We start from the raw sequence: 14,943 nt of genomic DNA, 5'->3' as shown, positions 1-14,943 counted from the left end.
CAAAAAAATGCTTTATAGACTGAGAAAAGTTCAGCAGTTGAGTAGAAGACCCAGGAGTACACTGAAAATGAACCACAGATTGGAGTTGGGAGATGGAGATCAGCAGGAAGAAAACCAGCAACTCGGAAAATAAGGAAAGAATGCAGCATTAAAAAGCATCAATCACATTTGGGAAATACAAGGAACAAAAACTGACAATATAAGACTTTTTTGACTTTGTTAAACATGTAGGGGACTCAAAAGTATATGCACTACTTCATGTTGACAGCACAGCAGTGTAGCATTTAGCATTGTCACCTTACAGGAAGAGGGTCTCTGGTTCGATTCTTGGCTGAGGTGCCCTCTGTGTGGAGTCTGCTTCTCCTCCATTCACCCTGTGTGCATTTCCTCCCACGTTACAGAGACGTGCATCTGGAGTATTTGTCCCCAGACCCCTGCTGAAAATAGGCTCTGTCCTAGTCAGGCTTTCCCAGTTAACAAATGTTAAATAAATAAATGTCATTAATGTTTGGAAGAACATTAAGGAGAGGAGAATAGGAAAAAAAAAAAAGAGGTAATTGTATGTAAATCAATTTCTGTTCTTAACATGACATATTACATTTTATACAGCAAAACATTTTCCATCACTTATGTGTGTTGCCCTTTTTTCCTTCTTTCCTATTAAGTTTTAAGAAATGTATGTACTGCAATGCAAAAAGAAAAGTAAGCAAAACCACCCTGGAAACAAGTCAGCAAAACCAAAAACAACCGCAACAGATGCAAGAAATAAAAAATATTTGCTTCTTGCATTTGTGGCGATTGCTTTTGGTAAAAAGAGAAGAAAGCCTGGACAAAAGCATGTTTAAAAAAATAGGCTGTAATCTCAGGTTGTTGAGGTGAGGGATGGATTGTGAATGTATACAGATTATGATACAAGTAAAACTGATATGCTTTTTCTCACTTTTGCATATGGGAATGACTGGATTATGGCCCTTCACTTGATCTAACAGGTTTTAAATAGAAGCAAGTAAATAAAAGAACATTGAATGCAATGAAAAAATTTCCTTTAGAAAATAAATGTTCACTGCGCAACAAGTGCAGCTTGTAGCTGAAAGCAACTGTGCATCTGGTTCTCATGTTTCTAAGGAGAAAATCTGATAATTGGCAATGAAAACAAAAGTAGAAATAGTTGTTAACAAGCTTAGGGAGCATATAACAAGGAAAATAACCAGAGATCTGAAGAAGGTTTACAACCGAAAGCGCTTATCCGTTCCCGAGTCCGTTTTTGAACACAAGCAGCATGCTTATTTGAAGTTGGTTTTAGAACTAGGATTATTTTGGAACCAGCTCCAGAGACTTTACAAACAGGCAGTTTGCAGATTCCAGTTGGCTTCAGAGGAAGGAAGAATCATTTATCCCGGAATTCGTTTAAGTGCACAGGCAGCACGCCGATTTGAAGTTGGTCTCAGACTTTGGAAATTCATTCCGGTGTCCTTGAACACGGGATGCCTATTGGAATCGATTGGCTTTAGAAGAAGGAAGAGCTTTGGGACTTGTCCCCCCCCCCCATTTTACACACAGGCTGTATGCTGGTTACAGATTGTCTTCCAAGTAAGGAATTTTTTGCAACTTGTTCTAGTGCTTTTGCATACAGGCAATTTATTGACTTAGAACTTTGGAAGTACCTACTCAGGAAGCGGAGCATATAGTTGTCAGTGAATGGAGGTTTTGCACTCAAGGAAGAAAGGTAGCTGGAAGTGACTTCCAATGAATGAGTAATTTCTTGTCTAATCATATTGAGCCAAGTTACTATAACAAGAAATTTGTTCCGAGGAAAGTGTTATTAGTGTTTGAACCAGTACCTTGAAGTAGGCAATTTGTCGTTTTTAACTGAACAGAATTAAAAAATTGTTTTTATTTAAGGAAGGACCTGGGATACATATGTAGTGCTTGCAAACCAGCAACTACAAGAAAGGGGATATATAATACCCGCTAAACGGACCATCCTGAAGCTAGCTACCACATGGGGGAAGTAGCCTTATTGTGGCTTTTCAGAGATCCTGTAGAGGTATTAGAAATATTTTAGAAATTTTATAAAAATTTGTACAAAGCAGAGAAATGTGAAAATTAAGTAAAAGCACAAATGGAAATGTTTACAGAAGAATTGAATATGCCAAGGTTACAGGCAGGCAAGGCTCAATTATTAACAGTTAGGATAGAAGGAGATGAGATAAAAATTGTGATGTATAACCAATCTACAGTAAAGTCCCTGGGAACAGATGGTATAAGCTAGGAGGGAAAAAATTATACAGATCTGGAAAGTTTTGTTTAACAGGAGAACTTCCAACATCCTGGAAGAAATCTGTGGTAGCTGTAACACCTAAAGATGGTAAAGACCCATCAGATCCAGCTTCATACAGGCTTATTTATTTTTAAACCATGATTATAAAGTGATTATGTCTATAATGGCTAAAAGAATCACAAAGGTAATGCCAAAATTAATAAATGTGAGCAATGTGGTTTTGTGGAGTGGAGGCTAACATTTCATCACATTAATAAAATAATGATGATCCAAAGGGAAGCAGAACATAATAAAATACCACTGTTGGTGGCGGATCTTGATACAGACAAAACATTTGACAAGAGTAAGCAGGGATTTTATGAGCAGGGCAATAAAAGCATTTGCATTCCCTGACACAATAAGGTTGATTAGTAGGATATAGGAGAGATCATAGGAAAAAGTTAAAGTTGGGGGGGGGGGGTCCTCTCTGATAAGTTCTGTTTGAACACAGGAAATAGGCACTGGTGTCCATCTTTCCCATTTGTTATTTGCATTATATTTAGAACCACTGGCAAAGAAGATAAGGGACTCAGAAATTCAAGGATATAATTGGTGTAGTAATAAAAAAAAAGTTTGCTTTATTTGCAGAGGATATTTTGCATCTGGTAAAACAAGAAAAAACATTTCAGTATTGTGTAACATTCTGAGACAGTTTCAAGTCTTTTCACAGTATAAAATCAATGAAAATAAAACAAAGGCAATTACTGCAAACTATGTACTCGCACACAAATTAGTTCACCAATACCCATATTTATGAGGGCACCATAAAATGAAGTATGTAAGAGTATGGGTTAAAAAGGATTTTGTTATGGGAGCTAAGGATATGTGAGAAGAGACTAAATAAAAAAAAAAAGATAATATAAAACTGGCAGATCTGTTTCTAAATGTGGATAGAAGATGCAAGCAGTGAAAATGTTTTTAGTCCCTTTAGTCATATACACAGGTCAGGCATATTTTTTTTTTATCAACCAGAAGAGAAGTTGTGGATAGCAATTAATAAATAGTTGAAGGATCTTTTTCTGGGAAGGGAATAGGGCAAGAGTCAAGTGGGATAAGTTGATACTTCCAACAGAACACAAGGTGGACTTGGAGCACCTGATTTGAAGGGATATTTTACAGCTACACAGTTAAGGCTCCTATACATAGCACCAACAGAAAGCTTTAAATCAAAGTGGGAAGTGATGACGATGAAATGGGGGGGAAGCTCAAGAAATAAGGAGAGACTAGGATTTTGGATGCAGATCCTTAAGAATAACAATAACCATACATAATATTACATTCATAAAGAAGCAGAAAGTATTCTACGAACTAAGCCAACACAAGAACGGAGAAAGAAGACTTTGCCAATAGGGTTGACTGGAATTAGGGGCACAGAGAATAGGCAACATGGGGCTGGACTTTACTGAAGAAAACTGGCAAAGGAACCAAGGTACTGGAAGCAAATAATTAGAGAGGGAAAGGTTATTAAATGTTATTTTACTAAATGGGAAGATGCCAAGAATATATTTGGACTGCAAGCTACAGATTGGCTTCCCTATCATGGATTGATATCAGAGTACAGACAAACAGAAAGGAACAGGGGAATCCTAAGTGAAAGACCAGCAAAGGTAGAGTTTTTAGTAGAATCTAGAACAGATGCTGCTGTTAAAGAATGGATAATCAAGTAGGGCATATACATACTGCATGATAACTATAAGAATCAATCAGAGGAGGTTAGAAAATATTGGGAAGAAAGACTGGAAAAGCAATTTATAAAGAAACAATGGAAAGATATATGTATGGCTCCCAGGTATGCAACAAAGTCTAGAATATTTATGACTTTTGCTTGGAAGCGCTTGCATTGTTTTTTTTTTATACAGATCACTTATGCGGGTGTATCACATTAAAGTATTTACAGATTACATGACATCAGCTATTCATTTTCTGTAATGTTTAAGCAGCCAGAGGTTATTCAAATTTTTTGAATGAATGTTATTTCCGATGATGTCTATACAATTTATAGATGAAACAGCACTTAACTGTTTTGCTTCTTGTATGTATTTATTATTAAAGTGTATTATTTTGAACTAATTGGAAACAGCTAGGTCACTGTCGGCAGTTAGCATGAACAGTTTGGTTATTTTGTTGAATTCAGTCTGTGCCTGAACTGGATCTTATGGCAATATTGAATACCAGATGAAATAAGACTGAGCAGGGGAATATTTTGGAGATGGACTGTTAAAAACAGAGTTACTGGTGCAAACAGACAGTTATCCTCTACTAATATTCATCATGTTATTTGGTAATTTTACAGTTAGCAAGCCTCCACCATTCAACTGAAAAAAACATTGAAAGACTGCCACAGAGCAATTACAAGAGTGTCAGTTTCTTACCGTATCCGCTTCTCTTCTTTGTTGCGCAAGTCCTCATCACGACGCAGAACCTCCAATATAAGATCCTTTTCCTTGTCTGTAAGAAAGGAAAGGTTCACCATGTCAGTTCCTTGAGACATGGCTCCCTCCTCCACAGGCAGCTAACCAAATGGTAAGAACTCTTCAAATGTCCCCAAAGCAATCTCTCTTTTCCTCTGATGCATTCAAATGCAAAGCGCAACAACAATAACAAAAAGCTGGTTCTTTTGTATCACCATCATCATCTTCTTTCCCAGGTCAATTTGCCAGTCATTAGGCACTGTATCTGCAGGCTGACCTATTCAGCCTATCAGCCCTGTTGGAAGAGGCTCGTATTCCACATGGGTACATAGTCTGCAAAGACAAAAATAAGGGTAAGAAAAAAAATATTACTAAAAACAAATATAATTCCAGTGCAACAGCGAAAACAGTTTTTGTACATTGTATTGCTGGTTCTGAAAAAAAAATACACGGGGACAGAATCAGAAAAATTCTACTTGCATCAAGTTACTAGGAAACAATAAACCACAACTTTCACTTTAAGAAGAGGTCCATTCAGAGCCCTCATGGCTAATCAATCAGGAAGTGCAGTCTACTGTGCAAATTGTGTACGACTCCATTATGTTGCGTCTAGCTTGTCAGGTAGACAGCTTGACTGGCCTTGAGTATCAGCACACAGGTGAGACACCTATTCTAAATGAACTAACACACTGGGAGTTTTAACTTACCTACAGAGAGAGTAGCTACCACCATCAAATAATACCCTGCACTGTTTTGCACATACAGCACAAAACAGGGCCATTACTCCCAAGTTCTCAGCATACAATGCTTGCTCATAGTTGGAACCCAGAGCTGCACAGCTAATTTTATTAACAGTTTTGTCCACTTTCTTCACCAACACTAAACAGCTTGCTCAGAGCCATGCACTATTTACACATGACTTTTTTATAATCACTACAAGTCACATTTCTTAATGCTTAGCTTTAAGTAGTCCTTTTGATTAAACACCATTTCTGAAGTTCACCAAATGTAACTCACAAAAATGACAGCAGGCTAGAGTGCAATTATTTTGACACACCATTCCATAAAGTGGCAATTATACAAAAGTAGAAGTAATGTACTGAAAAAGTGTGACAATACTTTTCAAAAAAAATCTAAAGTCTTAAAGAAAATCATATCGGTAGACTAAAAAGAAATAAACCTTTATAGGTCCTAAACAGTTGAGTAAATAACTTTCATAGGGATAAAAGTAACTAAACCAAAACAAACTTGTGTTCTTTCACCTATAACCTATTATTTCTTCATAACCATTTATTGCACTGATAAGTCATATCTGTAAGTGCACAAAAAATTCCTCCACATGCCATATTCCTAATTATACAATGACCCCCCATTAATATTCAAAAATGTGCACGCTGATTGGTCAGCGTGAATGTTGTAAATCAGAGTTATAGTAATGGAAAAAGGTCCGGTCGCCTGGACTTTTTACATTAATATAACTCTTTTTTTTTTTTTTTTTTTACAGCAACGGAGAACGCAAGATCTCCATTGCTTCACACTGTCTCGCTATGTTAAATGAGTTTAACATAGCGAGACAGCTTTAAAAAAGCAAAGGAGATCTTGCTTTCTCCGTTGCTTTTTTCAAAACTGTCTCGCTATGTTAAATGGGTTTAACATAGCCAGACAGCTTTAAAAAAGCAACAGATATTCTCCGTTGCTTTTTTTAAAGCGGTCTTGCTATGTTAAACTCATTTAACATAGCAAAACAGTTTTTAAAAAGCAACGGAGATCTTGCATTCTCCGTTGCTTTTGCCCACAGCTCTGATGTACTGTGTAGGCATGCGCAGTACATCAGAACTGCCGCAGAATACCAGACAGCTGCGGAAGGGCAGCAAGGAGGCATTATACAATGCCATTGTTTAAGAAAAGTAATTATTTTTTTTCTTAAATAATGTCATTGTATAATAGCAATAACCCACTTCTGGGTGTGGGTAATGCTGGATTTACCACGGTTGGCTTTGTTTGGCCATTCCGGGCCTCGTGACCAAACCACACCAACCATGGGTAAATCCAGCATTACCCACACCCAGGTGTGGGTTATTGCTATATTAAATCCCTGTCAAGAATGCCATGTTTCTACAACTCACTTAAGCAACACAGCATGGTGGTTAAGGAAGAGTGGTGTTAATCTGCACATTTGGGTTTGAATTCCAATATTTCCTACTTGTGTACTTATGATCTTGAACAAGCAATGCAACTTCTTTGCATTACCAGACCTTGTCTAAAAATGAGCATCCAGGAAGACTGTGATTAACAAACTGAAATCAAATGTTTCAGCAAAGCACCAACAATTAAAGCCAGACATTTTCAAAACTTACTTAAACCTCATATTTTTGCCCCACCTATCTAAGCCAACATTTAAAAAAAATTATTCCTTTCTACAAAAGTTGCCCACACACATAACCAAATACTCCACAGAAATATAAAAACTTTCTAATCTGAAAAGCATTCCATCTCTAAGCATACAGACTTCTGCTTAAACATTAATTTGGGCAGCTGCAAATACAGTGCCTCAGTAAACCATGATACTTCAGAGAGATGCTCAGAAAACATTTTTTTCCCTTATGTAACAATACAATGTCTGGCTACACAGCTGAAAGAACAACAATCATTACCAAATCAACAGAGAATCATGCATGGCTTTAAGGGCTTCCCTCCACTTACACAAATATAAAGTGTACGAGTTTCAACATGCCAGTTTCTAGTCCCCAAAGATGAACTTCCAGATTACTTTTCCAACCGGTAATCACTGCTTCCATTTGTGCGCCAGGAGTAATTCAGGATTTCTGGGGAGCTTGTCTTTCCTTTTCCTCTGTGACAGTGAAGTTACTGCACACAAGTAATAGAGAAGATGAAGGCAATGCCTCCCACACTGAGGAAAACAGGGGAACTTGCTCTCCACAAAAAAAAAAACACTTTGTTCTGTTGACCTAAACTTACACCCAGTTTGTCTCATCTGGAAGCTTCAGAGAATTTAGTCCTGATGAAACATAGGGTAAGCAGCTCTAAGTATGAAGCTAGATGGGTCAAGTAAGACAGAAAGGTAACTATAGCTGGTATAACAAGATCAGATATTTTTGATTTTGTACACATTCTCCAACTGCTAAGTGTTCTAGTGCTGGCACATAAAATGAAATTCGAACCACAGTGTGCACTGAATGAATACTCAAGATCTGAAACACGAAGATTTATTCAACCAACAACAGACTAAGCATATGCTTTCACCAGCAACCTGGCTTCTTCAGAGTCTGACAGTAAAACACTCCATATAAAAAACACTCCACATTTAAAGCAAGAATGCATTCTCCCCACCCATCCAATTAATCAATAAATCAATCAAACAGACAATTTCTTAAGAGTACATTTACAACCAAGTATTAGTTTAAAAAAACACAATTCATAACATTTAATGAACTTATAATAGTCATACACTACATATATATACATATAAAAATGTAATATAAAATTGCAGTTCCTCTAAATAACACTACTTAAGTACTTTAACTGAGGCTTTATGGTGACACATTCATTTAGTCCAGGGCGCCTGGTAGCATTGAGCCTAAGCTGCCATTCCATTTCTAACCTTGCTACCCTGTTCTGTGCATCACACTGAATGTTAGACTTAACCCTATCTATAATAAAAAATAAAAATTTGTTAAAATTCCCACATACTGCACTATGCAAATAAAGTGCATTGTGCTCATCCTTTCTCCTGACTTGAACTGACATGTTCCCCTATTCTTGTTTTCAAGCTTCGTGTAGTCATGCCCACATAAAATGCATCGCATGACATACACGAAGCAAGATATACACAATTCTTGGTGCTACAATTACAAGCACCTGGACAAGATACCGTACGTTGATACCCCACTACACTTACGTACATCTCAACTGCTATGTATCTACATCCTCTACAGGAACCACATTTGCTCATGGCAGATCTAGTGTTGCTTCTACCCTCTCTTTCAAGTATACTCTTCAAGTTCTTTCCTTTTCCACAGACAACCACCGGGGTATCACCTAGGATCATTTTAATATCTTTACTCAGAAAATATTTCCACAAATTTCTCAGACTAGAACCTAGTTCATTAGCTCTTTCATTGTATGTTAAAACAAATTTTGCTTTATTTGGAGAGGCTCTTGAACAAGCAGCCACAAATGGCCAAATCTCCACGTCAGCATCCAAGAAGAAGGAGGGTGAACTATTAAATCCTAGTAGATGTAAAGCCAACGATGTTGTTACCAATACGTTAGACTTTAATGTAGGTTTTGATTTTGTGTTGGAGTTTCCCACGAACTGTGAATTTTTGAGTGAAAAACAAAGTGACATGCAGAATGTAAGTGATCAAAATTTACACCACACAAATGAGTGTATTTTGGACAATGTAAAGCAAGTGCAGTACAGAAGTTTTGATGTAATGGGAAATTGTAGTAAGACACAGGATAGCAATGTAAATATGTATGTGCCTGTAACTCATAATGAACCCAACAATATTTGTATAAGTCAAGAATTTGCTTCAGCTAACACTGATGTGTTGGATGTATGTACTTCTTCATTATCATGTGATATTGTTAGAAGCAAAGGCTTCACAATATATAATTACACTGAAATGGATATTAGTGATGTGTATTTTGAACTGTTTAGCAAAGGTACAAACTTTGTGCCAAATTTCAAGCTAGATATTGCACAAGTTTTACTAAACTTAAAGTTATATATTAGGAAGCTTAATTTGCAATTATATTTTGCTGGTCAGGGTTCATGTGCTATGATGTCTACAGACGAGAACGTATCCTTAGGGATCAAAAGAAAAAGTTGCTTCATGCCTCCCATAAACTCAGAGATCACTGGATTTGAACAGATGGTAGAATATGAGTTTAGGAAAATCTGTAGGCAAAAATCTGAGGTCAAGGATAATTTATCACAGAATGAAAGAAAGGTTATACAAGAATTATGGTTAACACAGAAGGTTAGATGTATGAAACCAGACAAAGGGGGAGGAATGGTCATCATGAATAAAATAGACTACAGTAGTTGTATATTCAGGTTGCTTGGGGATGAAAACACATACACTAGAGCATCAATTAATGAAACTAATAGAGCATATAGAGGAATAGATATGTTTTGGTTTGATGCTTTACATCAAGGAGTTATTAATGAGGTTGAGTATGAGTTTCTTTGTGTGAAGTTTCCTACTATGCCCAAGCTTTTTGGAATCCCAAAGGTCCACAAAGGGACAGAAAATGTGCAGTTTAGACCAATTGTTTCTGCAAAGGGTTCCAAGACAGAACCAATGGCTGCATTTGTGGACCATTTTTGTAAAAAAGCATTAATGGATGCTGACCACATACTAAAGGATTTGTGGCATTGTTTGGAAAGGGTAGGAAGTGTTAAGGGCATTGGGAATGAGAAGTTTGGGTTTTTGACTGTCGATGTCATTAACTTATTCTCAGTGATACCACATCAAACTGGGCTGGAACTGTTTTATGACAGTCTTTTGACTAGTCCCAGTTTTGATAAAGAAAGACTGGAGATATGTCATGACTTGATGGAAATCATACTACATAACAACTTTATACAATTTGATGGAGAGATCTATCAACAAAAGACAGGGGTAGCGATGGGTGCCCTTTGTGCCCCTGTCTATGCTAATTTAGTGCTATGGGCATGGGAAAAGCAATTTGTGTTAAACTCAAAGTACAAGGGCAACATTCTTCTGTACTGTAGGTGTTTAGATGACCTCCTTATATTTTGGAAAGGGGATGAGGAAAGTGTTAAGGAATTTTGCTCTTACATTAATGAAACCACAGATTTTCTTAGATTTACACACACCTGGAACAAAGAGAGAGTAAACTACCTGGACATTACCTTATTTAAGACTAAAGAAGGACTGGTGAGTACAATTTACAGGAAACCTAGTTATTCAAACTCGATGCTGCACTACACAAGTTGTCACCCTCTGCACCAAAGGAGAGGTGTAGTTAAGGGCCAGATGGTCCGGCTATGTAGATTAATCAGTAATGATGATTTATTTAAGAAGGAAATTTATACATTGATTGGAATGTTTGTTGACAGGGGGTACCCGCTATCAATGTTAACTAACATCAAAAAAGAAGTATATAGAAGAAGAAGAAACAAATATAGTCCTATTCTAAGAGGGCAAGGGAGGAGGGTGCAAACATAGGTAGTAGTGTCAGCACATTGAATAAAACAAATAAAGCAAAATTTGTTTTAACATACAATGAAAGAGCTAATGAACTAGGTTCTAGTCTGAGAAATTTGTGGAAATATTTTCTGAGTAAAGATATTAAAATGATCCTAGGTGATACCCCGGTGATTGTCTATGGAAAAGGAAAGAACTTGAAGAGTATACTTGAAAGAGAGGGTAGAAGCAACACTAGATCTGCCATGAGCAAATGTGGTTCCTGTAGAGGATGTAGATACATAGCAGTTGGGACGTACGTAAGTGTAGTGGGGTATCAACGTACGGTATCTTGTCCAGGTGCTTGTAATTGTAGCACCAAGAATTGTGTATATCTTGCTTCGTGTATGTCATGCGATGCATTTTATGTGGGCATGACTACACGAAGCTTGAAAACAAGAATAGGGAAACATGTCAGTTCAATCAGGAGAAAGGATGAGCACAATGCACTTTATTTGCATAGTGCAGTATGTGGGAATTTTAACAAATTTTTATTTTTTATTATAGATAGGGTTAAGTCTAACATTCAGTGTGATGCACAGAACAGGGTAGCAAGGTTAGAAATGGAATGGCAGCTTAGGCTCAATGCTACCAGGCGCCCTGGGCTAAATGAATGTGTCACCATAAAGCCTCAGTTAAAATACTTAAGTAGTGTTATTTAGAGGAACTGCAATTTTATATTACATTTTTATATGTATATATATGTAGTGTATGACTATTCATAAGTTCATTAAATGTTATGAATTGTGTTTTTTTAAACTAATACTTGGTTGTAAATGTACTCTTAAGAAATTGTCTGTTTGATTGATTTATTGATTAATTGGATGGGTGGGGAGAATGCATTCTTGCTTTAAATGTGGAGTGTTTTTTATATGGAGTGTTTTACTGTCAGACTCTGAAGAAGCCAGGTTGCTGGTGAAAGCATATGCTTAGTCTGTTTGAATAAATCTTCGTGTTTCAGATCTTGAGTATTCATTCAGTGCACACTGTGGTTCGAATTTCATTTTATTTTCTTGGTTGAACCTTTGTTGGTTCTGGTGGACTGTTTAACTGTTCTAGTGCTGGCACATTACAGAAATGACATGGATAATATAAGCAAAATGCGTCATAGAAACAAATTAGACTATTTTCTGAAACAAAGGTTAAAGGTACTCACCATAATGTTAAATTGGCAAGTACAGGTCTGTATTCAGGACCACTGGGACTCAGGGAATGTCCAGCACTTAAAACTTTTCCAGACTGCTTCCATATTCTTTAGTCCCCCCCCCCACCCCACCCACCCAAACACATAATGCAGCCCCACCTTCCTGCTTCGCCATTTCTGAGCCAAGGCAACCCAAACAGGTCAGACAACAAGAAAGGGTAGTCCAATCAAATTAAGAATACATGTTACCTGCATCCTAATGTGCTACTGACAAGTGTAGAACTGCTCCAAATTTTTTTGATTTGCTGAAGAGAAAGGTCTGCAAATAACCTAATGAAGGAAATCCTGGGAAAGGATAGGAAAACTGAAGAAAATAAGGTGCTGGTTCACAATGGTAAAGAAAGAAAGAAGTCCTATCTAGCAGAAGTAAAACACAGGAATATCTCCACTTGAAATGTCTTTTGGCTTTTCCAGGTAAGGGGTCGCCACAACAGAATGCCGGTCCGCTTATGATTGGCAGTAGATTTTTACGGTGCCAAGGTGCCAGCCCGACGCCCAGCCTTCAATGAAGGCACACCCATTCACGCACGCACCTACCTGCATGTCTTTAAATGTCACTCAACCGCGGGAAGGACATGCAGACTACACACAGAAGGCGCTCCAGCCGAGAATCGAACCGGAGAACCTCTTGCTGTGAGGCAACAACAATAACCACTGCACCACCGCAACAACACTAACCGCTGCACCACCATGGCCTAGGAATATCTCCACTCAAAAATAAGCGTAAATTATTTTATTCATTTGCACATTTTGTTAACTGTACTGATGGACTGACCCACATATCTTTTTCAACCACAACACATGCTAGAAAGGCAGACAAGTTGTGAGCAAGTGCCGCATTAGGTAGAAGTTATAAAGTACAACACCGTAACAGATTGACAATGGATGTTGAGAGATGCAAGTAGTAACATTAGTGATGAAGCAATATTTTACAACACATGTACAGCCCAAGTATAGTAAAGCACAATACAATACAATATAATACATACATCCAATCATTTCCACACAGACAGACAACTAGTGATGACATAAGTAACTCTCGACAAATTTAACTGAATGTTAATATGCAGACTCTAAGAGGTAACACCACTCGAGATAACCATTCTGAAAAGGAGACTCTTAAAACAGGAAAAACTGATGGAATTAAGGGAAGGCGTCATAGTAGGGGACAAGAATCCCAGTCTGAATCCCAACAAGAGTAAAACTCCAGTATTAAAGTCTACCTTGCTGATATGACAAGCTGGATGCACCTGAAAACAAGTACTTAAAAAAATAATTCTAGTGCAGGGGAGTGGAAATTCACTAATCAATAAACAAACACTAGGCAGAAAAACAGACAGGATAAACATTTCTAAGAAAATGGATGAGACTGGGTTTTGTACCATTAAAATATTACAGGCAAGAGGGGAACCAGAGACAAACTATCCTCAAAATAGACTGACCCACGGAAGAAGCATATGCAGAAGGCTAGGCAGCCACAAATGCTGCCAGAAGGTGGACATTAAGGAAATGTTTGAGTAATGGTAGTACCATGGGACAGACTATGGTTTAAATGAACAAACATGTAAGAACAAGTCTGGAGATGGTTGAGAGCACCCCAGAAGACCACTGTAACAAGACACTCTCAATGATCAAATGGCTACTGCCCCACTATGACAGTTCAAAAACAAGAAAACAAGGTGCAACTGAGATGCAGAAACCGTGCCTGATGAAGCCACTCTAGCTGACTCAGTGCTAACCCTAAACCTGCACCTTGAAACAGGGTCACCCTTTCCATAACACTACTGCTATACAAGACAAACAATGCCAGAAAGTGTACTAATGTATTAGGGAAGTTTTTTTTTTTAATTTATCTATTTTTCCCAGTACAATGGTTTATAAAATGCTGGTACTGATCCTCTATCTTTTGATTCTTGTATATTTCAATAAATCAACATATTTCATTTCACTTAATTTGGTCGAATGCTGTATCTTCAACAGATGTAGTTTGTACAAATGGCAGAATGAGTGAATCTATGTGTGCAAATGTGTTTTTTCAACATAGGCAAGTTGGAATGTATGCGGGATGTGTGTGTGTGTGTGTGTGTGTGTGTGTGTGTGTGTGTGTGTGTGTGTGTCAGCACCTGCATGCACATTTGTGGGTTAGAGTAAGAGTATGGGGTTAGGTCAGAGGAGTGTGGGTGTGTTTTTACTGGTTAGGTTAAGTAAGGATTTAGATGAAATGTTTTGCGTGGGGGGGGGGGAGTAAGTGTTTCAGATGTCTTGTGTAGTGGCAGTGTTACAGAAAGGGTTTTACTAAGGTAAAGTGTACAGATAGGCTTAGGGGCAGGTTTACGAATAGAGTTAGGGTTAGCATGCATTCCTAAGGTGGAGCATATGGGTGGCGTAGTTCCCTTATACACCTTAGTAATGGGTGCTAACACTAACCTTGTCCGTAACCCAATCTGTGAACTTTACAATAGAAAAGCCCTTTCTGCAACACTACCACTATTCAGACATATTTGGTTTTGTAGGGTTATGGATTATAGATCAGAAAAGGATTCTGTTTTCCTTTTTTGATCTACTAGGGTTTTGATCATATGTATTGAAATTTAAATGAATATTCAACATGTTTTGGTTGAACTTTTGTGCTTCAATCATTTAACGTGTCAAGAATTCACAATATAATCACACACACACACACACACACACACACACACACACACACACACACACACACACACACACACACACACATTTCATAGGAGCATATGACTCTAAACCCACGGC

At 37.6% G+C, this 14,943-nt stretch overlaps 1 protein-coding gene across 1 annotated transcript in view; it reads right to left on the bottom strand.

Moving 5' to 3' along the window:
* The window catches only part of SYTL4 (synaptotagmin like 4), a 975,777-nt gene that overhangs the window by 567,417 nt on the left and 393,417 nt on the right, over positions 1-14,943 (bottom strand). The window contains exon 2 of the mRNA XM_044057514.1: positions 4,693-5,064. Coding sequence (XP_043913449.1) covers positions 4,693-4,811 — 119 coding nt within the window. The 5' untranslated portion in view covers positions 4,812-5,064. The remainder of the gene's footprint in view (positions 1-4,692; positions 5,065-14,943) is intronic.

The sequence above is a fragment of the Protopterus annectens genome, chromosome 15.part0, assembly GCF_019279795.1.
Source record: "Protopterus annectens isolate FY-2018-M chromosome 15.part0, PAN1.0, whole genome shotgun sequence".
Classification (NCBI taxonomy): Eukaryota; Metazoa; Chordata; order Ceratodontiformes; family Protopteridae; genus Protopterus; species Protopterus annectens.
This window is presented reverse-complemented; position numbering and strand designations above follow the sequence as displayed.